Raw genomic sequence first — 26,135 nt, forward strand, 5'->3', positions numbered from 1 at the left:
CAACAACAACAACAAAATAAAAGTAAGGAGAGAGGGCTGTCAGCTTAGTTCACAACTTCTAAACAGAGACAGTGAGATAGCTATTTTGGATAAACAAACACTTGTGCAGGGAGTGGCTGGGAGCTAACCAAAGCTATCAGTCAACAGCATGGGAACAACTGGACAGATCCGTCCGATTTTCAACGCTAGGTTAGAGCCTCCACTCAAAAAGTCGGTTATGAAAGCAAAAAACAGGATCTTTACAGAATGTTGGGAGGATAAATCAAAGGGGAAAAATGTCTCCATGTGAACTGTATTGCCTCCAAGGGCAAGAAGGCAGTTTTTTTTCCAAAAAAAGAATGGGTGTCAGAACAGCAGTGAATTAAGGTTAAGAAACAAGACTTCTAACAATCTCTGAAAAGAAACGACTAAGACTGGCAAAGATAATCTTCAAGTGTCCTAAGGGAATCGCAGGAAAACCTTTCCCTCAACCAAAAAGAAGTCGCCGTTCCCCAGTTTAGCCCTAAAAATGGACCCGGGTTTTCCACGTGAAGCTGTCTGTGGGGAAGGACAGCGGCATGGAGCCAGGGCCGAGCTCCTCCGCCTCCGGCACCCCACGCCGGGAGAAGCCTGCTCAGCGGCGGGGCCGGGCGGCCAGGTCCGGTCTGGGTGAAGCGGACCCCTAAGTTCCGAGCACCTTCGGGCGAAGGAGCGCCGGTGCAGACACACACTCAAACTCACGCGTCGTCGGAACCACTGGGGAGTCAGCCGGTGGCTCGATACGGTCTCTGGGCACTTTCCTACCCAGGTGAAAACCACCTCCTCACACAGCTCAGCCTTCCCGGAACCCCACTCCCCTCACCTGGCCCTGGCCCCTGCCCCAGAAGAGATGAAAGAGGCGGCAGCGGCGGTTGCTTCCAACAGGGTCCCCCAGCGGCGGTGAAGGCTCCGACCCGCGGCCCTAATCTACCGCCGCCGCCATGTTGGAGGGTGAGGTCACCCCAGCGTGCCTTCGTCACGGCCGGCGTCGGGGCGGGACCTGGGCGACCGGAGAACCGGAAGGGTATCCGGAGCGGAAGCACCGACCACCGAGGCCGGAGGTCTCTCCGCGCAGATGTGACCTGAAGACCCAAACCCTCCTAGCCCGTCCAAATCTATGATTGCTGACGTTCGGAAATTCCGTCTCCCAAATAATTTCTGGAGTCGAGGGATTGGGATTCTGACCGGCTGGTTGGTGGGCTGGCGATTCCAGGGAAAGAAGCCTTAGTGCGTACACAGCCTATGTTCAGTTCCACAAACATGTGTTGAGTTTCAAGTGGTCAAATAAGTATCTACACAGTCACTACAGCCGCGGTGTTCGCCACTAGTTGGGGCAGATGGTCCTTGAAGGTTGGGAAGGAATTCCGGGGAGGGGATATAGCGGGGTCGTATAGAGAGGTCCTAGGCGAAGGGAGCTGGCTGAGCAGAAGTGCCACGGCATGAAGGAAGTCCTAACAATACTAACCCGTTTTTGTTAACAGTACCTAGCACAGCGCCTGGAACATACTTGTGTTAATGGATGTTTGTTTACTTGAATCCAAGAGTTCTTTGGAGGAGTATCGGAAGGTATGTAGGAGAGAGGATACAATATGTTTTAGGGAGAGCAAATTGCCCGTGGTGTGTGTACTGAACTGGAACAAGGAGGGCATTGACAAGTAGAAGACTGAGCCAGATCAGAAGTGATAGGCCGGGCGCGGTGGCTCAAGCCTGTAATCCCAGCACTTTGGGAGGCCGAGACGGGCGGATCACGAGGTCAGGAGATCGAAACCATCCTGGCTAACACGGTGAAACCCCGTCTCTACTAAAAATACAAAAAACTAGCCGGGCGAGGTGGCGGGCGCCTGTAGTCCCAGCTACTCGGGAGGCTGAGGCCGGAGAATGGCGTGAACCCGGGAGGCGGAGCTTGCAGTGAGCTGAGATCCGGCCACTGCACTCCAGCCTGGGCGACAGAGCGAGACTCCGTCTCAAAAAAAAAAAAAAAAAAAAGAAGTGATAAAGTCCTGATGGGGAGTGACTGCCAGTAGATACAGGGTTTCTTTTTGGGGTGATGGTGGCACGACTCTCTGAAATACTGAAAACTATTGAATTGTACACTATAGGTGAATTGTATGGTATGAGATCTATATCTCATACAAAGCTACTCTAAATGAAGTGATTTAAAATAGTTGAACTGCGGCCGGGTGCGGTGGCTCACACCTGTAATCCCAGCACTTTGGGAGGCCGAGACGGGCGGATCACGAGGTCAGGAGATCAAGACCATCCTGGCGAACACAGTGAAACCCCGTCTCTACTAAAAAATACAAAAAACTAGCCGGGCCAGGTGGCGGGCGCCTGTAGTCCCAGCTACTCGGGAGGCTGAGGCAGGAGAATGGCGTAAACCCAGGAGGCATAGCTTGCAGTGAGCCGAGATCGCGCCACTGCACTCCAGCCTGGGTGACAGAGCAAGACTCCGTCTCAAAAAATAAAAAATAAAAAAAATGAAAAATACAAAAAATTAGCCGGGTATGGTGGCATGAGCCTGTAATCCCAGCTACTTGCGAGGCCAAGGCAGGAGAATCGCTTGAGCCTGGGAGGCGAAGGTTGCAGTGAAATGAGTAACCATAAATGAAGACTTTTTTTTTTTTTTTTTTGAGGCAGAGTCTCACTCTGTCGCCCAGGCTGGAGTGCAGGGGCGCGATCTCAGCTCACGGCAACCTCTGCCTTTCAGGTTCAAGCGATTCTCTTGCCTCAGCCTCCTGAGTAGCTGGGATTTCAGGCATGCACCACCACGCCCGGCTAATTTTGTATTTTTAGTAGAGGCAGAGTTTCTCCACGTTTGTTAGGCTGGTCTTGAACTCCTAACCTCAGGTGATCCGCCTGCCTTGGCCTCCCAAAATGCTGGGATTACAGATGTGAGCCACGGGCCTGGCTTTTTAAAAAAATTTTTATAGAGATGAGGTTTCACCATGTTGGCCAGGCTAGTCTGGTACTCCTGACCTCAAGAGATCCGCCCACCTCAGCCTCCCAAAGCCCTGGGATTACAGGCATGAGCCACGGCACCTGGCCCTAATTTTACTTCTAAGTTCTGTGCAGTTCACTGTATGTACACTTTACCTAAAAAAACTTTCAAAAATGTAACATGAAATAATTTATTTTGGGGGGTACTTACGTTACCAATTTGATACATACTTAAGTTCATTTATTTCACATTGCTTTCAGTCTTTTCCTTTATTTATTATTTTTTTTCTCAAGACAGAGTCTTGCTCTGTCGCCCAGGCTGGAGTGCAATGGCGCGATCTCAGCTCACTGAACCTCACCTCCTGGGTTCAAGCGATTCTCCTGCTTCAGCCTCCTGAGTAGCTGGGATTACAGGTGCCCGCCACCACACCTGGCTAATTTTTTTTTGTATTCTTAGTAGAGATAGGGTTTCGCCATGTTGGCCAGGCTGGTCTCCACTCCTGGCCTTGGGTGATCCACCTGTCTTGGCCTCCCAAAGTGCTGGGATTGCAGTCATGAGCCACCATGTCTGGTCTTATTTATTTTTTTAGAGACAAGGTGTCGCTTCTGTTACCCAGCCTGGAGTGCAGTGGTACAATCATACCTCACTGCATCCTTTGCATCCTTTTTTTTTTTTTTTTTTTTTTGAGATGGAGTTTCATTCTTTGTTGCCCAGGCTGGAGTACAGTGGTGCGATCTCGGCTCACTGCAACCTCCACCTCCTGGGTTCAAGGATTCTCCTGTCTCAGCCTCCCGAGTAGCTGGGATTACAGGCACCCGCTACCACGCCTGGCTAATTTTTTGTATTTTTAGTAGAGACAGGGTTTCACCACGTTGGCCAGGCTGGTCTTGAACTCCTGACCTCAGGTGATCTACCCGCCTCAGCCTCTCAAAGTGCTGGAATTACAAGCGTGAGCCACCACGCCCGACCTCACTGTATCCTTGACCTCCTGGGCTCACAATTGTTCCACCTCAGCCTCCCAAGTATCAAGGACCACAGGTTTGTGCCAGTACACATAGCTAAGTTTTGTTTTTTGTTTTTTGTTTTTTTGACAGAGTCTCCCTCTGTCGCCCAGGCTGCGGTACAGTGGCAAACTTCTGCTCACTGCAACCTCCACTTCCTGGGCTCAAGTGATTCTCCTGCGTCAGCCTCCAAAGTAGCTGGGATTACAGGCATGCACCACCATGCCCGGCTAATTTTTGTATTTTTAGTAGAGATTAGGTTTCACCGTGTTGGCCAGGCTGCTCTCCAACTCCTGACCCCAAGTGATCTGCCCACCTCAGCCTCCCAAAGTGGTGGGATTACAGGCATGAGCCACCACGCTGGGCCACACATGGCTAATTTTTTAAAAATATTTTTGTAGGCCAGACACGGTGGTTCACGCCTGTAATCCCACCACTTTGGGAGGCCAAGAGGGACGGATCACACAGTCAGAAGATGGAGACTATCCTGGCCAACAGGGTGAAACTCCGTCTGTACTAAAATACAAAAAATTAGCCGGATGTGGTGGCGCACACCTTCAGTCCCAGCTACTCAGGAGGCTGAGGCAGAAGAATCACTTGAACCTTGGCCCGGCGCAGTGGCTCACGCCTGTAATCCCAGCACTTTGGGAGACTGAGGCGGGCGGATCACAAGGCCAGGAGATGGAGACCATCCTGGCAAACACAGTGAAACCCGGTCTCTACTAAAAATACAAAAAAATTAGCCAGGCGTGGTGGCAGGCACCTATAGTTCCAGCTACTCGGGAAGCTGAGGCACGAGAATGGCGTGAACCCGGGAGGCAGAGGTTGCAGTGAGCCGAGACCACGCCAATGCACTCCAGCCTGGGCGACAGAGTGAGACTCCCTCTCAAAAAAAAAAAAAAAAGATTGTTTTTGTAGAGATGGGTCTGGCTATGTTCCCCAGGCTGCTCACAAACTCCTGGCCTCAAGCAATTCTCCCATCTTGGCCTCCTAAAGCTCCTGGCCTTCCCTTTTTAATTTTATTTTTTGAATATATATTTTGAGACTAGACATACAGGTCAATGGAACAGAATAGAAAACCCAGAATTGTTAACTAATTTTCAACAGAAGTGCTAAGGCATTTCAAAAAGGAAAGAGATTGTCTTTTCAGCAAATTGCATAAAATAATATAGCCCTTTTATAGAAATTATTTGACTTTAATCACAGCAGTTTATGGTATTTGGAGTTTTTTTTTTTTTTTTTTTTTGAGATGGAGTCTCCCTCTGTCACCCAGGCTGGAGTGCAGTGGCATGATCTTGGCTCACTGCAAGCTCCGCCTCCCAGGTTCATGCCATTCTCCTGCCTCAGCCTCCCCAGTAGCTGGGACTACAGGCGCCCGCCATCACGCCTGGCTAATTTTTCTGCATTTTTAGTAGAGATGGGGTTTCACCATGTTAGCCAGGATGGTCTCAATCTCCTGACCTTGTGATCCACCCGCCTCAGCCTCCCAAAGTGCTGGGATTACAGGCGTGAGCCACTGCACCCGGCCAGAGTTTTTTTATTTAAATTTTTTTTTTTTTTTTTTTTTTTAGTAGAGATGGGGTTTCACCACGTTGGCCAGGCTGGTCTCAAACTCCTGACCGTGTGATCTACCCACCTTGGTCTCCCAAAGTGCTGGGATTACAAGCGTGAGCCACCACGTCCGGCCCTTTTTATTTAATTTTTTACAGTTTTCTTTGGTAGAAATAGTGTCTTGCTGTGTTGTCCAGGCTTGTCTTGAACTTGTGGCCTCAAGTGATCCACCTGCCTTCGCCTCCTGAAGTGCTGGGATTATAGTCATGAGCTACTGCACCTGGTCAGTTTTGGGGGGAGTTTTGGACAGATTTTAATAGGCGCTACAAATCTCTATCCTACCGCCTAATGTGGTTATCTACTCTAAACTAGACTCTACTCATTTTATTCATTTCCAGTCATCAGTTGTTTGTTGCTTTTTTTTTTTTTTCTTCCTTTTGAGACAGAGTCTCTACTTCTACTCTGTTACCCAGGCTAGAGTACAGTGATGTGATTACGACTTACTGTAGCCTTGACTTCCCAGGCTCAAGCAATCCTCTGGCCTCGTACTCCCAAGCAGCAAGAACTACAGGCTGGTCTCAAACTCCTGGGCTCAAGTGATCTGCCTGTCTCGGCCTCCCAGAGTGCTAGGATTATAGGTGCCAGCCACCACACCTGGCCAATCAATTGTTAATTGAATCCCTGCCATTAACCAGGCTGGATGCTAGCAAAAGCAATGATGAGTACATCAGACGTGGTCCCTCTTGTGAAACTAACATCTTAGTTGGAAAACCAGAAAAGAAAAACATTGAAACAGAAAAAAAGTAAAAATTATTTAAGATGATGGCATGGGTCAGGTGCAATGGCTCATGCCTGTAATCCCAGCACTTTGGGAGCCTGAGGCGGGTGGATCGTGAGGTCAGGAGTTCCAGACCAGCCTGGCCAACATAGTGAAACCCCGTCTCTATTAAAAATACAAACAAATTAGCCGGGCATGGTGACTCGTGCCTGTGGTCCCAGCTACTCGGGAGACTGAGGCAGGTGAATCGCTTGAACCCAGGAGGTGGAGGTTGTGGTGAACTGAGATCACTCCACTGCACTGCAGCCTGGGCGACAGAGCAAGACTCCATCTCAAAAAAACCAAACCAAAACCAAAACAAAAAAGAAGGTGGCATGCCCTGAAATAGACAAGGTTTCACTGGAATAGCGAAGAAGGTGAGAGGGTGGCCAGGATAAGCTCTCCCCAAAGAGATTCTGAGACCTAAAGGATGAAAACTAAGTTAAGTGGTAAGTGGAAGAAAAGAACTTCTCAAGCAGAAAACTTGATGTTTTCAAAAAAACGGAAAGGAAAGCAGTAAAGCTTTGAGGTAGTGTGCAAAGGGAGGAGGGGTCATGAGGGCAGGCAAGTATACAGGGCCAGACTCAGTAGTCTCATCTACTAGAGCCAGCAGGGAAGTCTTCAGGAGCCAGCAGAAGCCATGACAGAGTTGTAAATTGGGGAGTGACTTGATGCCATCTAGGTTTTAAATCACTGTAGCATAGTGATGTGGTTGGAAAGAGGCAAAAAGTGCAGACACCTAAGTTAGAGTTACTATTTTTGGCTACACTTTGTTTTTTCTTTTTCAAATTATTTGCTCAACATTTAAGGACAGATTATTTACATTTACTTCTAGTCCTTCCCGCTTTGTCCTCCTGAGCAAACTCCAGCGTTAGCTTATTTATCCTGCTGATTCGGTATCTAGTAAACCTGCCTGGGTGTAGGTGAGAGCACATGAACCATCTCTTTCTGACTAACCTGACAGGAATCTAGGCCAGTGATTTTGGTGAAGCCACAAATAGGCTTATGTAGGAGTGGAGTTTTTTGGAACTTGTCTGAAAATATGTTTTAAAATGTCTCCACAAGACCTAAGCGTGTAGGAGAAAATTGGATTTGGAAAACTACCAACCGGCTCATCTTTGCATGTACTCATAACAACTCTTTCCCTCCAGAGGTTATCTCTGTAAAGCTTACCACATTCCTTTCAGACAGGACCTGGCCTGTTCCTTGGTGAATCAGCAAAACTGAACAAAATGGAGTTTTAAAGAGAAACTAACATGGGGGAGGAGTAGGTGCCGCAAAAGGGGATAGTAACTATATCTACGATTTGTTTTTCAAGTGAAGTCTTGAAGTAAATGTGACAAATATTAATTGTTAATTTTGGGTAGTGGTACATGGTATGGGAATAAATTATTCTTTGTATTTTTATGTATTTTCTAATGTCTCAAAATAAAAATAAGTAAATCGTGGCCAGGCGCAGTGGCTCATGCCTTTAATCCTAGCACTTTGGGAGGCTGAGGCCAGCAGATCACCTGAGGCCAGGAGTTCAAGACCAGCCTGGCCAACATGGTGAAACCTTGTCTCTACTAAAAATACAAAAATTAGCCGGGCATGGTGGCACGTGCCTGTAGTCCCAGCTACTCGGGAGGCTGAGGCAGGAGAATTGCTTGAACCCGGGAGGCAGAGGTTGCAGTGAGCCAAGATCACGCCACTGCACTCCAGCCTGGTGACAGAGCGAGACTCTCCATCTCAAAAAAAAAAAAAGAAGAAGAAGAAGAAGAAGATTCATAAAGATTATCACACTGTTTTCCAAAAAACAAAAGCACGGTTGATCTGGACAGTGCTACATCCATTCAGGACATTAATTTCAGAAACAATTTGACATGTGGCATTAGACTGCTGCTTCTACTCTCCAAATCCTGTCATTTGCAGAACACTATAAAAATAGAGGAGGAATTGTAATCAAAATGTGTTAATTCCATCTCAGCCTGACCTAGGGATGCTAGAGGGTGGCATACTCCTGAAATCTGTTTTTTAGGATGATAAAGAATGAAGCTATTAATGCAAAAGGTGAACAAAATTAGACAATCCAATCTAGTTTAGCTTAAAAGTGATCAAGTTAAGGTCAATTGCATCAGTTTCTCTTGCCCTGTTTTATTGTTCTGTGGCTAAATCCTTCCTTTATCCAGCATTATCAGTACTTTCAAATATGTATACCAATATGTACACCAATATGTCATACACTACAAGAACACTGTGCACTAGTACAAATGGAAAAAATGGCAACATGTATTAATAAATATATTAATGGCAGCATTTATTGTTCTGTGGGTAAATCTTTCCTTTATCCAGCATTATCAGTATTCTGAAATAGATATATCAAATATGTATACCAATCTGTCATACACTACAAGGAACATTGTACACTATGGGGGAAAAAATGGCAGCATGTATTAACAGCCTTAAAAATATGTGTACCAGCTGGGCGCTGTAGCTCACGCCTGTAATCCCAACACTTTGGGAGGCCAAGGCGGACAGATCACAAGGTCAGGAGTTCGAGACTAGCCTGGCCAATACAGTGAAACCCAGTCTCTACCAAAAATACAAAAATTAGCTGAGCGTGGTGGTGCGCACCTGTAGTCCCAGCTACTCAGGAGGCTGAGGCAGAAGAATCACTTGAACCTGGGAGGTGGAGGTTGCAGTGAGCTGAGACCGCGCCACTGCACTCCAGCCTGGGCAACAATAGCGAAACTGATCTCAAAAAAAAAAAACCACACATACATATCTATACATATAGATAGAGATATATGTACCATTCCCACTAAAAGGACAAAGAGCTGAGGTGGGAGGATCCCCTGAGCCCAGGAGTTCAAGACCAGCCTGGCAAACACTGCAGGACTCTGTCTCAATTTTTAAAATAAAATTAAAAAGGGGCAAACGGACATCATGCACTTGCTGATGTGTTGCAAAGAGGACATCAAAGAGTATCACACATGTAGTACTCCTGCTATAATGCGTAACCTGAATCTAATTATGAGGTAACTGTCAAAACCCAATTGAGGCCAGGCACAGTGGCTCACACCTGTAATCCCAGCACTTTGGGATGCCAAAGCAGGCAGATCATCTGAGGTCAGGAGTTCCAAGAACAGCCTGACCAACATGGCAAAACCCTATTTCTACCAAGATACAAAAATCAGCAGGGTGTGGTGGTGGGCGCCTGTAATCCCAGCTGCTGGAGAGGCTGAGGCAGGACAATCTCTTGAACCTGGGAGGCAGAGGTTGCAGCGAGCCAAGTTGGCACCACTGCACTCCAGCCTGAGCAACAGAGTCTTCTGTCTCAAAAAAACAAAACAAAACAAAAAAAATTGGTTTTCTACAACTGGCCTATATTCTTCGAAATGTCACTATCAAGAAAGATAAGTCTGAGGAAACTCTTCCATATTAAAGGAGACTAAAAAGACATGATCACTAATACAGTAAGTGATCCTGGATCCAATCCAGGTTATAAAGGGTATAAAGTAAGCTTATAAGAAGGTTATAAAAGGTTAAAAAGTACGGTTATAAAAAAAGGTTATGGCCGGCCACGGTGGCTCACCCCTGTAATCCCAGCACTTTGGGAGGCCAAGGCGGGCAGATCACCAGAGGTCGGGAGTTCAAGACCACCCTGGCCAACATGCTGAAACCCCGTCTCTACTAAAAATGCAAAAATTAGCTGGGTGTGGTGGCAGGTGCCGGTAATCCCAGCTACTGGGGAGGCTGAGGCAGGAGAATCAATTGAACCCAGGAGGTTCAATTGTGGTGGTGGTTGTGGTGAGCCGAGATGGTGCCACTGCACTCTAGTCTGGACAATAGAGCGAGACTCTGTCTCAAAAAAAAAAAAAAAAAGTTATAAAGTACATTGATGGATTGATGGGACAAAGGAATTTTTTTTTTTTTTTTTTTGAGACGGAGTCTCACTCTCATTGCCCAGGCTAGAGTGCAGTGGCACCATCTGTGCTCACCGCAACCTCCATGTCCTGGGTTGAAGCACTTCTCCTGCCTCAGCCTCCCGAGTGGCTGGGATAACAGGCATGCACCACCACGCCCTGCTAATTTTGTATTTTTAGTAGAGATGGGGTTTCTCCATGTCGGTCAGGCTAGTCTCGAACCCCCGACCTCAGGTGATCCACCTGCCTTAGCCTCTGAAAATGCGGGGATTACAGGCGTGAGCCACTGCGCCTGGCCTGGGGCAAAGCAAATTAATGTTCAGCCTAGTAAACTAAATTTCCTGAATTTGCTACATCCTTGTTCTTATGACACACTAAAACAGGAAGTGTGTGTGTGTATGAAAATAAAGTGTTAACGTACATGTAGCAAAATGTTAACAACTTGAATCTAGGTGAAGGGAGGTCAATGCAGTATTCTTACAAGTTACTATATCTAAAATTTCTTCAAGATAAAAAGCTAATAAAAATGGTGGGTAAGCATAGCACAGTAAAAAGAAAACAGTGGGTGTATCATTTGACCCCTTATTCTACTATTTTTTTTTTTTTTTTTTTTTTTTTTTGAGACGGAGTCTTGCTCTGTCACCCAGGCTGGAGTGCAGTGGCCGGATCTCAGCTCACTGCAAGCTCCACCTCCCGGGTTCACGCCATTCTCCTGCCTCAGCCTCCCAAGTAGCTGGGACTACAGACGCCCGCCACCTCGCCTGGCTAGTTTTTTGTATTTTTAGTAGAGACGGGGTTTCACCGTGTTAGCTAGGATGGTCTCGATCTCCTGACCTCGTGATCCGCCCGTCTCGGCCTCCCAAAGTGCTGGGATTACAGGCTTGAGCCACCGCGCCCGGCTATTCTACTATTAGAAGTCAGTCTTTCCTAAAGATAAAGGAATTTTCAAACGTTTTTGCCTTTGGGATTTTGGGGGAAAAAACTGGGGCTTGAGGTAAATCCAAACAAACACAAATGAGCCTGGGGGGATTTCTGTCCTAATATTCCTCTAAATGCGACCTGGGAAGGCTTTTGAAAAATATACAGGCTATCTCAGAAAAGTTCCAAATAAATTATGTAGCTGCTCCACCCTAACAAGGAAGTTGAGCATAGCTCCCCACTCCCTAGGTGTGGGCTTTGCACAGTGGCTTCCTTCCTAAGACTACAGTATGGAAAGAGGGTTAAAAAAAGTAACTTTAGAGTGGAGAAACCTACAAACCCTACTTTATCCAGGTAATCAAGGTTGACATGAATAGTCAGAAATCACGTATCTTTCTTTTTTTTTTTTTTTTCCTTTTGGTAGAGACGGGGTTTCTCTATGTTGCCCAGGCTGGTCTCGAACTCGAGGTCAAGCGATACACCCGCCTCAGTCTCCCAAAGTGTCAGAACTGCAGGCGTGAGCCACCACGCCCGGCCAAAAATCATGTACCCTTGACTGGCATTAATAAAATGACATTGGACCTCTGTGATCTTCCTCCCCTAAACCCATAACCCTGTGTAATTATGAGAAAAATTGCAATAAAAGCGCACTCTCCAATGTACCTAACCAGTACTCCTCAAAACATCCCGATTAATTTCAGATAGAGAAACTCCTTATGTTTTCTTCCTCCTACCCAGTTTAGGTAAAAAACACAGGTCAGGTCACGAGCCAGCGACGTAAAAGCACCCGAGCACGCGCCCACAAGCCAGGACAGGGCGGGACTTCCTGGGCGTCGCTCTCTTCCTATTGGCTGAGAAGGGTCATGCGGATGAACTGTGCAGTCACCTGGCAGGAACCGGAACCCGCGTTTATAAAGTAAAGGAAACCGAGATCTGCGCAGGGCTACCCTTTGCCCATTCGTCTCCCCTCACCCTTAAAACCAAAACTCGGTCCTGCTGCTCACCGACCTAGCATTACTCTCGCCATGGCTCTCAGCGATGCTGACGTGCAGAAGCAGGTGAGGGGCTTGGTTGGGTGGGTCTCGCGAAGCCGCGGCGCCAGTCCCGGGGGATGGGCTGGAGCCCGGCTCGTGGAGGCCGCGGGCCTTGAGTCGCCCAGATGCCGCAGGAAGGCCCCTTGCTCCAAGTCACCAGACCCTAGAGGTCGGCCTGAGGAAGGAGGTTTGCCCCGCAGCTCGTGTGACTTTTGCTCGGGTCTTGCGCACTGCCCGCTTGCCTGCGCTCCGCCTTCTTGAACGCCCTGGCTCTTTGCCCCCCACCTCAGCATTCCCTGTTTTCCAAGGATATTCACTGTGCCTAGTCGGACAGAGATCTGTACAAGGATTGAAAACAGCCTTGTGGCCGGAGACAGTGGCTCACGCCTGTAATCCCAGCACTTTGGGAGGCCGAGGCGGCCGGATCACCTGAGGTCAGCGGTCCGAGTCTAGCCTGACCAAAATGGTAAAACCCCGGTCTCTACTAAAAATACAAAATTAGCCGGGCGTGGTGACGCGCCTGTAATCCCAGCTACTCGGGAGGCTGACGAAGTAGAATCGCTTGAACCCGTTGAACCTGGGAGGCGGAGGTTGCAGTGAGCCGAGGTCGTGCCATTGCACTCCAGCATCGGCTACAGGGCGAGACTTCCTCTGAAGAAAAAAAAAAAAAGAAAACAGCCTTGTCCCGTTTTTTGTTTGTTTGTTTTAAACCCTGAGGGAAGTGCTTAAGGCATATGATAGGAAAGAAACAGTGCGGAGGGAAGAGACCTGTTTCCAACCAGTATTGTTTTGACAAGGTCGTTTACTTTATGAACTGTTTTTTTCTTTCTCTCTTTTTTTTTTTTTTTTTTTTTGAGACGGAGTCTCGCACTGTTGCGCAGGCTGGAGTGCAAGGGCGCGATCTCGGCTCACTGCAACCTCCGCTTTCCGGGTTCAACCGATTCTCCTGCCTCAGCCTCCCTAGAAGCTGGGATTACAGGCTCGCGCCCCACGCCCGGCTAATTTTTTTTTTTTTTTTTTTTTTTTTAGTAAAGGCGGGGTTTCACCATGTTGGCCTGGCTGATCTCGAACTCCTGACCTCAGGTGATCCTCCCACCTGGGCCTCCCCAAGTGCTGGGATTACAGGCGTGAGCCACCGCGCCAGGCCTGTATGTACTGTTAATCTTCATTTTGGGGAAGCCCCCTCTATCGTAATGGATTATAATGATTGCCCTCCCACTAATATGTGTGTTAACATTTGTGTGTTAACATTTGTGAAATACAGGCTGGGGCCGGCCGCGGTGGCTCACGTCTGTAATCCCAGCACTTTGCGAGGCTGAGGAGGGCGGATCACCTGAGGTCAGGAGTTCGAGACGAACCTGGACAGCATGGTGAAACCCTGGCTCTATTAAAAATACAGACAATTAGCCGGGCATTGTGGTAGGCGCCTGTAGTCCCAGCTACTTGGGAGGCTGAAGCAGGAGAATGGCGTGAACCTGGGAGGTGGAGCTTGCAGCCAGGCGAGATCCCGCCACTGCACTCCACCCTGGGCAACAGAGCTAGACGCTGTCTCAAAAAAAAAAAAAAAAAAAATTGGTCGGGCTCCGTGGCTCACGCCTGTAATCCCAGCAGTTTGGGAGGCCGATGCAGTTGGATCACGAGGTCAGGAGATCGAGACCATCCTGGCTAACACGGTGAAACCCGTCTCTACTAAAAATACGAAAAGTTAGCCCTGCGTGGTGGGGCGCCTGTAGTGCCAGCTACTTGGGAGGCTGAGGCAGGAGAATGGTGTGAACCCGGGAGGCCGAGTGAGCCTGGGCGACAGAGCGAGCCTCCCTCTCAAAAAAAATTATCTGGGCCTAGTGGGGTGCGCCTGTAGTCCCCGCTACTCAGGAGGCAGAGGCAGGAGAATTGCTTGAACCCAACAGGCAGAGGTTGCAGTGAGCCAAGATCATGCCACAGCACTCCTGCCTGGGCAACAGAGTGAGACTCCAGCTCAAAAAATTGTAATATTAATAAACACAAATACAAGCCAGATGCAGTGGCTCACACCTGTAGCCTCCAGCACTTTGGGAGACTGAGGTGGGAGGATCGCTTGATCCCAGGAGTTCAAGACCAGCCTGGGCAACATAGACCTTATCTCTAAAAAATTTTTTGTTAAAAAATAAGCCAGGCTGTCTGGGCACGGTAGCTTATGCCTGTAATCGCAGCATTTTGGAAGGCCGAGGTGGGCGGATCACCTGTGGTCAGGAGTTCCAGACCAGCCTGGCCAACGTGGCAAAACCCTGTCTCAACTAAAATACAAGATTAGCAGGGCGTGCTGGCGCATGCCTGTAATTCCAACTACTAGGGAGGCTGAGGCAGGAGAATTTCTTGAACCAGGAAGGTGGAGGTTGTGGTGAGGCAAGATCGCACCATTGCACTCCAGCCTGGGCAACAGAACGAGACTCTGTCTCAAAAAAAAAAAAAAAAAACACAAAATCAGCCAGGTGTGGTGGGGCACACATGTGCTCCTAGCTACTAGGGAGGCTGATGCGGGAGAATCATTTGAGCCCAGGAGGTTAAGGCTGCAGTGAGCTATGATCATGCCACAGTGCTCCGTCTGGGTGACAGAGCAAAAGACCCTGTCTCTATAAATAAACAAAAATGTGTCAAATGGAGGACCCCCTTTTTTTTTTTTCTTTTTTTTGAGACAGAGTCTGGCTCTGTGGCCCAGACTGCAGTACAGTGGCACAGTCTCGGCTCACTGCAAGCTCCACCTCCTACATTAACGCCATTCTCCTGCCTCAGCCTCCCAAGTAGTTGGGACTACAGGCGCCCGCCACCATGCCTCGCTAATTTTTTGTGTTTTTAGTGGAGACGGGGTTTCATGGTGTTAGCGAGGATGGTCTTGATCTCCTGACCTCGTGATCCGCCCGCCTCGGCCTCCCAAAGTGCTGGGATTACAGGCGTGAGTCACTGCACCTGGCCAGGACCCCTTTTTCTTACATTTAGGATCCTCAGTGCCTAATGGAGTTTGTCACCAAGCAGATGTATCAGAGTTTATGGGAAAAAATTGTTATGGAACTCGTGAACCCACATCAGTTTTGAAAGTGTGTAATCAGTCCTGGGAAATTTTTTTTTTTTTTTTAAGCGCCATACCTTCGAGTCTGTAGGTATTAAGAATTTTGTCATGCAAAAGACTCTCTGGAATATAGTAGCAGTTTATAAGCCCAGAACTAACAAATCAGAATCCTTGCATTCAGTAGTCATATTGCCAATAGATTGTCAGAAAAGGAAGTTTAAGGCTGTGGTTTAATTTACACATAGTTTAGAGAACTAAGTCCATTTTTTTCTGAAGTACTGTGCTAGGAAAATTCTCTTACTAAAGCACACTCACTGTCTTATGAATCTTCTGAGATGAGCAATAAAGTGTTTTCCTGGCCAGCTCATGCCTGTAATCCCCGCACTTTGGGAGGCGGAGGCAGCTGGATCACCTGAGATCAGGAGTTCGAGACCAGCCTCACCAACATGGAGAAACCCTGTCTCTACTAAAATACAAAATAGCTGGGCATGGTGGCACATGCCTGTAATCCCAGCTACCCGGGAAACTGAGGCAGGAAAATCGCTTGCACCCTGGAGGCGGAGGTTGCAGTAAGCCGAGATTGTGCCATTGCACTCCAGCCTGGGCAACAAGAGCAAAACTCCGTCTCAAAAAAATGTTTTTCGGCCGGGCGCAGTGGCTCACGCTTGTAATCCCAGCACTTTGGGAGGCCGAGGTAGGCGGATCACGAGGTCAGGAGATCGAGACCATCCTGGCTAACACGGTGAAACCCAGTCTCTACCGAAAACACAAAAAATTAGCCGGGCGTGGTGGTGGGCGCCTGTAGTCCCAGCTACTCGGGAGGCTGAGGCAGGAGAATGGCGTGAACCCAGGAGGCGGAGCTTGCAGTGAGCGGAGATGGCCCCACTGCACTCCAGCCAGGGCAACAGCGCTAGACTCTGTCTCAAAAAAAAAAGTTTTTCCTTGGATGCTTCCATTTCCTTGAAAATATCTTTTCATTTTATTCTTAACCTGATATGCACTAAGAGTGGGTATTTCTTCTTCATTTTATGGTTCTTGTGCTAATCCCAAAGGGTAAATAGAGATGATAAAAATAGTACCTATGGAGAAGTGTAAGAAATCATACAATATTCTTTTTTTTTTTTTTTTTTTTTGTTTGTTTGTTTGTTTTTTGAGACGGAGTCTCGCTCTGTCGCCCAGGCTGGAGTGCAGTGGCGCGATCTCGGCTCACTGCAAGCTCCGCCTCCTGGGTTTACGCCATTCTCCTGCCTCAGCCTCCTGAGTAGCTGGGACTACAGGCGCCCGCCACTGCGCCCGGCTAATTTTTTGTATTTTTAGTAGAGACGTGGTTTCACCGTGGTCTCGATCTCCTGACCTTGTGATCCGCCCGCCTCGGCCTCCCAAAGTGCTGCGATTACAGGCGTGAGCCACCGTGCCCGGCCAGAAATCATACAATATTCTTACAGAATGAAAGGGTTTTTTTAAACCTTTTTCACTGCTTCTTCTGTTCACTGCTTCTTCTGCTTCTTTCAATATAGGAAAAGCTTGATGCAGTAGAAAAGTAAAATACACTCCATATACTCTTAGTGGCCGCAGTGCTCATTCTCTCCCTCTTGTTCCTTTTCTTCCCTCCTTGTCATAATATATTGAAGACTAAGGCTTCCATAGGAAAAACTAGTATAGAGATAAAGCTGTAGTTCCTTGGAATCTAGATTTAAAAAAAATTTTTTTTTTTTTTTTGAGATAAAGCTATCGTTCCTTGGAATCTAGATCAAAAAAAAATTATTATTTTTTTTTTTTTTGAGACAGAGTCTTGCCTTGTTGCCCAGGCTGGAGTGCAGTGGTACGATCTCAGCTCGCTGCAACCTCTGCCTCCTGGGTTCGAGCAATTCTCCTGTCTCAGCCTCTCCAGTAGCTGGTACTACAGGCGTATGTTACCACACCTGGATAATTTTTTTGTATTTTTAGTACAGATGGGATTTCGCCATGTGGCCAGGCTGCTCTTGAACTCCCAACCTCAGGTGATCCGCCCACCTTGGCCTCCAAAGTGCTGGGATTATAGGCGTGAGCCACTGCACATGATCTATTGTTTCTTTTTTTTGAGACAGCCTCACTTTCTTGCCCAAGCTGGAGTGCCATGGTGTGATCTTGGCTCACTGCAACCTCCGCCTCCTAGGTTCAAGTGATCCTCCTGCCTCAGCCTCCCGAGTACCTGGGATGACAGGTGCCCGCCACCATGCCCAGCTAATTTTTGTATTTTTAGTAGAGATGGGGTTTCATCGTGTTGGCCAGGCTGGTCTCGAACTCCTGACCTCGTGATCCACCCACCTTGGCCTCCCAAAGTGCTGGGATTGCAGGCGTGAGCCACAGCGCCCGGCCTATTTTTTATTTATGTAAAATTGAAAGAAGCAATCTTGTCTATTTCCTAAAGCCCTTCATGCTACATGAAAGCTTGATGAGGACAGTGTGAATTGTTTACTGTATTCTCATAAGTAAATAGACGAAGCACCAAGCCCATAGTAGATGCTTAATAAATCCCGAATTCTCTGACTTCTCCATTGCATGAAAATATTTGTGTATATTTGCCTTTTTTCTAGGGAGTATGGTAATTTATTTCATCAAATTTACAAAGAAACCTGACTCTTAAAAACCTTGATTAGTGAGCAGGAAGAAGAAACTGTTTTTTAAAGGTCAAATTTTCTGCCTTCGGGGTGGAGTTAAATGTCCTTAAGGGGTTGACTATATCTGTTCTTGGAACTCTTAAAGAATATGACCATGTTAACTGTAAATAGGCTTCTGACCTGGGTTAGAATTAGTGCAGTTTGCTCTAGGCTGTGCTGGTCTGGTCAAATCTGGTAGCCAAGGGTTCAGCAGAGTGTTAAAGGCAGATAATCCAAGTCTGAATCAGGGTTCACCTTTAGAGGCCAAACTTGTAGCATTTATAAACACCGGTTTTGATTACTGTATTTAGTTAAATGACTTTTTTTTTCTTTTTGAGACAGAGTCTTGCTCTGTCACCCAGGCATGATCTCGGCTCGCTGCCACCTCTACCTCCCAGGTTCAAGTGATTTTCCTGCCTCAGCCTCCTGAGTAGCTAGGATTGCAGGCTCCCGCCACCATGCCTGGGTAATTTTTGTATTTTTAGTAGAGACTGGGTTTCACCATGTTGGTCAGGCGGGTCTTGAACTCCTGACCTCGTGATCCTCCCGGATTGGCCTCCCAAAGTGCTGGGATTACAGGCGTGAGCCCGGCTAGTTAAACGACTTTTAAAATTCCAGATAGAATAAGTTCAGGGAAACTTCAAACTAAACTTGTAGGGGCCGGGCGCAGTGGCTCACACCTGTAATCCCAGCACTTTGGGAGGCTGAGGCGGGCGAATCACAAGGTCAGGAGATCGAGACCATCCTGGCTCACTCGGTGAAACCCCGTCTCTACTAAAAATACAAAAAATTAGCGGAGCGTGGTGGCGGGCGCCTGTAGTCCCTGCTACTCGGGAGGCTGAGGCAGGAGAATGGCGTAAACCTGGGAGGCGGAGCTTGCAGTGAGCCGAGATCATGCCACTGCACTTCAGCCTGGGCAAAAGGGCGAGACTCTATCTAAAAAAAAAATAAATAAATAAATAAACTTGTAGACACCATTACCATGACCCCCTCTCACACTCCCAAATTTGTGGGGCTGATCTTTTAAGCAAGGTCAGTGATTTTCCACACATGTAGGTCTGGATTAAGTACCCTAAATTTTTCAAGGCTCAAGATGTTGTAAGTAGCGTGTTATCTCTAACATAGGTTTGATCATCATAACTTTCACGCTGCTTAAAAGTAGGGTTGGCGGCTGGGCGCGGTGGCTGAAGCCTGTAATCCCAGCACTTTGGGAGGCCGAGACGGGCGGATCACGAGGTCAGGAGATCGAGACCATCCTGGCTAACACGGTGAAACCCCGTCTCTACTAAAAAATACAAAAAACTAGCCGGACGTGGTGGCGGGCGCCTGTAGTCCCAGCTACTCGGGAGGCTGAGGCAGGAGAATGGCGTAAACCCAGGAGGCGGAGCTTGCAGTGAGCTGAGATCTGGCCACTGCACTCCAGCCTGGGCGACAGAGTGAGACTCTGTCTCAAAAAAAAAAAAAAAAAAAAAAAGTAGGGTTGGAAACACAATGGTGACCGTGGAAGTTGGAATCCAGAGTGTGTAACAACTCAACTGCCAAAATAAAAAAAAAAAAAGTAGGACGACTCCAAGATTTTCGATAAAAAAACTGTCCCTTCTAAAATCATCCTATATGTTTTTTGTTTCATTTTGTTTTGTTTTTTTTGAGACAGAGTTTCCGCTCTTCTTGCCCAGGCTGGAGTGCAGTGGCAGGATCTCTACCACAACCTCTGCCTCCCGGGTTCAAGTGATTCTCCTGCCTCAGCCTCCTGAGTAGCTGGGATTACAGGCATGCACCACTATACCTGGCTAATGTATTTTTAGTAGAGCCAGCGTTTCTCCATGTTGGTCAGGCTGGTCTTGAACTCTCGACCTCAGGTGATCCACCTCCCTTGGCCTCCCAAAGTGCTGGGATTACAGGCATGGGCCACCGCACCCGGTTGGTTTTTTATTTTGTTTTGTTTTGTTTTGAGACAGAGCACTCCGTTGGTCTTGGCTCACTGCAACCTCCACCTCCTGAGTTTAGGTGATTCTCCTGCCTCAGCCTCCCAAGTAGCTGAGATTACAGGTGTACCTGGGATACTTTGTATTCCTTAGGATACCATCACGCCTGGCTGATTTTTTTTTTTTTTTTTTTTTAGTAGAGCCAGGCCTTCACATATTGGTCAGGCTGATCTCGGACTCCTGACCTCAAATGATCTGCCCACCTCAGCCTCCTTGTATGTTTTCTTTAAGACTTTGGTGCTAGAAGGTTGTATTCTTGCCTCACTTTTAAAAATTGTAAATACATAACAAAACTTACTATCTTTTTTTATTTTAAGAGACAGAGGTCTCACTATGTTGCCCAGGCTGGTCTTGAACTCCTGGCTTCAAGCAGTATGCCCATCTTGGTCTCTCAAAGTGCTGGGATTACAGGTGTGAGCCAATTATGCCCAGCCTTCTTAACTGTTTTTAAGTGTACAGTTTGGTAATGTTTTCCTTTTTTTTTTTTTTTTTTTCCTGAGACGTCAGCCTCCCAGGTTCAAGCAATTCTCCTGCCTAAGTCTCCCAAGTAACTGTGATTACAGACACACACCCGCCACCACGTCTGGCTAATTTTTGTATTTTTAGTAGAGACGGGGTTTCACCATGTTGGCCAGGCTAGTCTCAAACTCCCTACCTCAGGTGATCTTCCTGCCTTGGCCTCCCAAAGTCCTGGGTGGTGTGAGCCACCATGCCTGGGCAGTATTGTTTTCTTTTCTTTCTGTCTTTTTTTTTTATTTATTTAAGTTCTGAGATACATGTGCAGAACGTACAGGTTTGTTACATAGGTCTACACGTGCCATGGTGGTTTTTGCTGCACCCATCAACCCGTCATCTACATTAGGTATTTCTCCTAATGCTATCCCTCCCCTATCTCCCCACCCAGTAGTGCTTTCTTAATTCGTTTTGGTACACCTATGTATACTTAAGATTTATGATATCTTGTATTACATGGAGAAGCTGCTATGGGGATTGTTTACAGATTGGTAAACCCTAAAAAGTATCTGGGATACCTCGTATTCCTTAGAAGTCTTGAAACTCCCAACAGATTTGCATTCATTCACAAATTTTTTTTTTTTTTTTTTTTTTTTTTTTGAGACGGAGTCTTGCTCTGTCGCCCAGGCTGGGGTGCAGTGGCCGGATCTCAGCTCACTGCAAGCTCCACCTCCCGGGTTTACGCCATTCTCCTGCCTCAGCCTCCTGAGTAGCTGGGACTACAGGCGCCCGCCACCTCGCCCGGCTAGTTTTTTGTATTTTTTAGTAGAGATGGGGTTTCACCGTGTTAGCCAGGATGGTCTCGATCTCCTGACCTTGTGATCCGCCCGTCTCGGCCTCCCAAAGTGCTGGGATTACAGGCTTGAGCCACCGCGCCCGGCCCACAAATTTTTTTGAGCACCTCCTATGGTGGTGGTTATTCCATGTTCTGGGTTCACATTGCCATAAAAGACGAGATCCCTATACTCAGTGGTGCTTACCTTTTAGTGGGATAATTAATAAAATGAATTAATGACCTAGAGATCCTACATCAAATTTTAGCTTTTTTTTCTTTTTGGATTTCATCACTCCTTCTAGGTAGAGCCCTTAGGAAATGAAGCTACCATCCTATCCCACAGCCAGTGAGTTTGATGAGCTGTGTTGGCTGGATTTTCACTTGGGTGTATTTGATATCTGCCACAAGAGATGATACTTCATTTATGAGTCTGAGTTGGATGAGTCATCCCAAGCTCCATTCAGAAGACTTCATTGGACTTTTTTCTCCAGTTGTAGCTGGTGATCTAGAAACCTTTATTTTTTTATTTTTATTTTTATTTTTTTTTTGAGACGGAGTCTCGCTCTGTCGCTCAGGCTGAAGTGCAGTGGCCAGATCTCAGCTCACTGCAAGCTCCGCCTCCCGGGTTCACGCCATTCTCCTGCCTCAGCCTCCCGAGTAGCTGGGACTACAGGTGCCCGCCGCCTCGCCCGGCTAATTTTTTGCATTTTTAGTAGAGACGGGGTTTCACAGTGTTAGCCAAGATGGTCTCGATCTCCTGACCTTGTGATCCACCCGCCTCGGCCTCCCAAAGTGCTGGGATTACAGGCGTGAGCCACCGCGCCCGGCCCGGCTAGTTTTTTGTATATTTTAGTAGAGACGGGGTTTCACCGTGTTAACCAGGATGGTCTCGATCTCCTGACCTCGTGATCCACCCGCCTTGGCCTCCCAAAGTGCTGGGATTACAGGCTTGAGCCACCACACCCGGCCCTAGAAACCTTTAACAAGTTCCCAGCCTCATAGTTCAGTTGAGGATAGGGACAAATAAGCAACAGTTACAAGTTTAGGTGCCATGGTAGAGGAAGCACAAAGTACTCTAGGTACAGGAGAGATTTCCCTAAGGAGGTGATACTTACACAAGTTGAGGCCCGAGAAGTTAGCTGAGTGAAGAGGAGAAGAAAGAATGTTCCGAGTGGAAGGAACAGCATGTTTGAAATCTTGGAGATGAGAAAGAATGGTGAGCTCAAGGAACCGAAATAAGTTTAGTGTGGCAGGAACTAAGAGTCTGAAGATGGTGAGTAGTGAAGGGTTTGTTGTTTCATATGATGCTTGAAAGGTAAGCAGTGGGCTGGGTACGGTGGCTCACACCTGAAATCCCAGCGCTTGGGGAGGCCAAGGCAGGCGGATTGCTTGAGCCTAGTAGTTCAAGACCAGCCTGGGCAACACGGCAAAACCCCTCTCTACAAAACATACAAAAATAAGCTGGACGTGGTGGCATGCACCTGTGGTCCCAGCTCTGGGGGAGGGGAGCTTAAGGTGGCAGGATCACCTGAGCTGTAGAAGGCGGAGGTCACAGTGAGGCGAGATTATGCCACTGCACTCCAGTCTGGGAGACAGAGACACTGTCTCAAAAAAAGAAAGATAAGCAGTGATAAGATCCTGTAGCTTCTAAAATCTTTATCTTAAGCGGGGGTAGAGTGTTACATGATAAGATAGACATTTTGAAAGCATCTCTCTGGTGGCAATGTAGAGTAATTAGAACAAGAATAGTGGCAGAAGACAAATTTGGAAGCTGTTGTAGTAATTCAGCTGAGAGATGATGATGGCAAGGACTATGGTAGTGGCTCTGACAGTGGAGTGAGGTGGGCAAGGTAAAGAACTATTAAGAAGGCCGGGCGCGGTGGCTCACGCCTGTAATCCCAGCGCTTTGGGAGGCCGAGGCGGGCGGATCACAAGGTCAGGAGATCGAGACCATGGTGAAACCCCGTCTCTACTAAAAATACAAAAAATTAGCCGGGCGCGGTTGTGGGCGCCTGTAGTCCCAGCTACTCGGGAGGCTGAGGCAGGAGAATGGCGTGAACCCGGGAGGCGGAGCTTGCAGTGAGCCGAGATCGCGCCACTGCACTCCAGCCTGGGCAACAGAGCGAGACTCCGTCTCAAAAAAAAAAAAAAGAACTATTAAGAGAGAATTAATAGGACTTGGTGATTGGTTGGATATAAGGACTGAGGTAGGAGGAATAATCACGGTTGGGTGTTGGTGCTAATCCCTGAGAGAGAGCTCAAAGTGAGAAGTGGGGAGAGGAGTGGTGAGCAGTTCAGTATTGAGTGTGTTGAATTTAGATTACTATGAGTAGGATATTCAAAAAGGACTGTCTAGGAGGCAGAGTGGAAGAGTAGGGCCCCAAAGGAGACTGGAAAGGAGAACAGGAGGAAGTCATGGAAGCAAAGGGAAGATTGTTGAAGAAGGGAAGGTTGCTCGCGGGGCGCGGTGGCTCACGCCTGTAATCCCAGCACTTTGGGAGGCCGAGGTGGGCGGATCACAAGGCCAGGAGATCGAGACCATCCTGGCTAACACTGTGAAAGCCCGTCTCTAGTAAATACAAAAAATTAGCCTGGCGTGGTGGCGGGCGCCTGTAGACCCAACTACTCAGGAGGCTGAGGCAGGAGAATGGCGTGAACCCGGGAGGCGGAGCTTGCAGTGAGCCGAGATCGCACCACTGCACTCCAGCCTGGGCGACAGAGCGAGACTCCGTCTCAAAAAAAAAGAAAAAGAGAAGGTTGCTGAACACATCAGCTGATGCTGAAAGATCAAGTAAGAAAAGGCCAAGATCAAGGGGCGAGGAGATTGTCACTTTATGAGAGAACTGTGAGTGGAGTACAGAGGAGGGTGCAAGTGGGACTGCAGTGTTGAGAGAAAGAGGTGCTCCAGTTGAAAATATAAATATAGGCCGGGCGCGGTGGCTCAAGCCTGTAATCCCAGCACTTTGGGAGGCCGAGACGGGTGGATCACGAGGTCAGGAGATCGAGACCATCCTGGCTAACACAGTGAAACCCCGTCTCTACTAAAAAATACAAAAAAACTAGCCGGGCGAGGTGGCGGGCGCCTGTAGTCCCAGCTACTCGGGAGGCTGAGGCAGGAGAATGGCCTGAACCCGGGAGGCGGAGTTTGCAGTGAGCTGAGATCCGGCCACTGCACTCCAGCAAGGGGGACAGAGTGAGACTCCGTCTCAAAAAAAAAAAAAAAAAAAGAAAATATAAATATAGATAGCTCTTCAGCATACTTCCTTAGAGGTGGAGAAGAGAAAGGGAGGGTGCTGGCTAACTTGTATTCCAAGTTCCTTGAGAGGAGGATGAATGTCCTATTTATGTGTTATTGAGTAATGTATCTGGTCTATTTGCTAGAACAAATTTTAGATCCTAAGTTTCCTGAGAATAGGAATGATCTCACTTATCCTTGTTCTCAGTGCCTAGCACAGTGTGCATTCAGTAAGTGATTGACTTTTTTTAATTTTTAGTAGAGACGGGGTATCATTGTGTTGTCCAGACTAGTCTCCAGCTCCTGACCTAAAGCGGTCCTCCCTCCTTGGCCCCCCAGAGTGGTAGGATTACGGGCGTGAGCCACTGCACCTACCTATGATTGATTGTACAATGAATCAGAAAATATATTCCCATCTTGTTAAATTAAAAAATAAAATGTTTTTTCCTTATAGATAAAGCATATGATGGCTTTCATCGAACAAGAAGCCAATGAGAAGGCAGAAGAAATAGATGCAAAGGTGAGATTCATTTTCTAGTTTTAAGACGTTATCAAGGTTTCCATATTGTTTTGCTTTGCTAAATAATATTGTTAGCAAAACTGTTTAACAACAGATTGCATAGGACTGATAAAAGTCTCTTTCTTCCTCCCCTCCTTCCTTCCTTCCTTTCTTTTTTTTTTTTTTTTTTGAGACAGAGTTTCACTCTTATCTCCCCAGCTGAAGTGCAGTGGCGCAGTCTCAGCTCACTGCAACCTCCGCCTCCCAGGTTCAAGTGATTCTCCTACTTCAGCCTCCTGAGTAGCTGAGATTACAGGCACATGCCACCACATCCAGCTAATATTTGTATTTTTAGTAGAGATGGGGTTTCACCATGTTGGCCAGGATGGTCTCAATCTCTTGAGCTCTGCCTGCCTTGGCCTCCCCAAGTGCTGGGATTATAGGTGTGAGCCACAGTGCCTGGCTTCTTCTTTCATTTTGAGACAGAGTCTCACTTCATCACCCGGACTGCAGTGCAGCAGCCTGATCTCAGCTCACTGCAACCTCTGCCTCCCAGGTTCAAGCGATTTTCCTGCCTCAGCCTTCCAAGTAGCTGGGACTACAGGCATGCACCATCACACCTGTCTAATTTTTGTATTTTTAGTAGAGACAGGGTTTCACCATGTTGGCCATGGTGGTCTTGAACTCCTGACCTCAAGTGATCCACCCTCTTGGGCCTCCCAAAGTGGTGGGATTACAGGTGTAAAACACCGTGCCCAGCCCTATTTATTTACTTTTTTTTTTTTTTTTTTAGATGGAGTCTCGCTCTGTCACCCAGGCTGGAGTGCAGTGGCCTGATCTTGGCTCACTGCAAGCTCTACCTCCTGGGTTCACGCCATTCTGTTGCGTCAGTCTCCCGAGTAGCTGGGACTACAGGCACCCGCCACCACATCCAGCTAATTTTTTGTATTACTATTATTTTTGTGTGTGTGTGAGATGGAATCTCACTCTGTCGCCCAGGCTGGAGTACAATAGTGTGATCTCTGCTCACTGCAACCTCTGCCTCCCAAGTTCAAGTGATTCTCCTGCCTCAGCTTCCCCAATAGCTGGGATTAGAAGCGCCCGCCACCACGCCCAGCTAATTTTTGTATTTTTGGTAGAGACAGGGTTTCACCAGGTTGGCCAGGCTGGTCTGGAACTCCTGACCTCAGGTGATCCACCCGCCTCGGCCTCCCAAAGTGCTGGGATTACAGGCATGAGCCACCGCGCCCAGCCAATTTTTTTT

At 47.7% G+C, this 26,135-nt stretch overlaps 2 protein-coding genes across 26 annotated transcripts in view; one reads left to right on the top strand and one right to left on the bottom strand.

Moving 5' to 3' along the window:
• The window catches only part of BCL2L13 (BCL2 like 13), a 96,973-nt gene extending 95,991 nt beyond the window's left edge, over nt 1-982 (bottom strand). For all 23 annotated transcript variants that reach the window (XR_012419030.1, XR_012419031.1, XR_012419028.1 and 20 more), the window contains exon 1: nt 842-982. The gene's annotated coding sequence lies outside the window, so the exon portion shown is untranslated. The remainder of the gene's footprint in view (nt 1-841) is intronic.
• Nucleotides 983-12,061: 11,079 nt separating this feature from the next.
• The window catches only part of ATP6V1E1 (ATPase H+ transporting V1 subunit E1), a 40,397-nt gene continuing 26,323 nt past the window's right edge, over nt 12,062-26,135 (top strand). The window contains exons 1-3 of one of the 3 annotated variants that reach the window (XM_074004564.1): nt 12,062-12,206; nt 21,440-21,637; nt 24,827-24,892. In XM_074004564.1, the coding sequence (XP_073860665.1) occupies nt 24,836-24,892 (57 nt within the window). In that variant the 5' untranslated portion in view covers nt 12,062-12,206; nt 21,440-21,637; nt 24,827-24,835. The remainder of the gene's footprint in view (nt 12,207-21,439; nt 21,638-24,826; nt 24,893-26,135) is intronic. The other 2 variants (XM_065522553.1, XM_065522552.1) reach the window with 2 other exon arrangements.

Source organism: Macaca fascicularis, chromosome 10 (assembly GCF_037993035.2).
Source record: "Macaca fascicularis isolate 582-1 chromosome 10, T2T-MFA8v1.1".
Taxonomy (NCBI): Eukaryota; Metazoa; Chordata; class Mammalia; order Primates; family Cercopithecidae; genus Macaca; species Macaca fascicularis.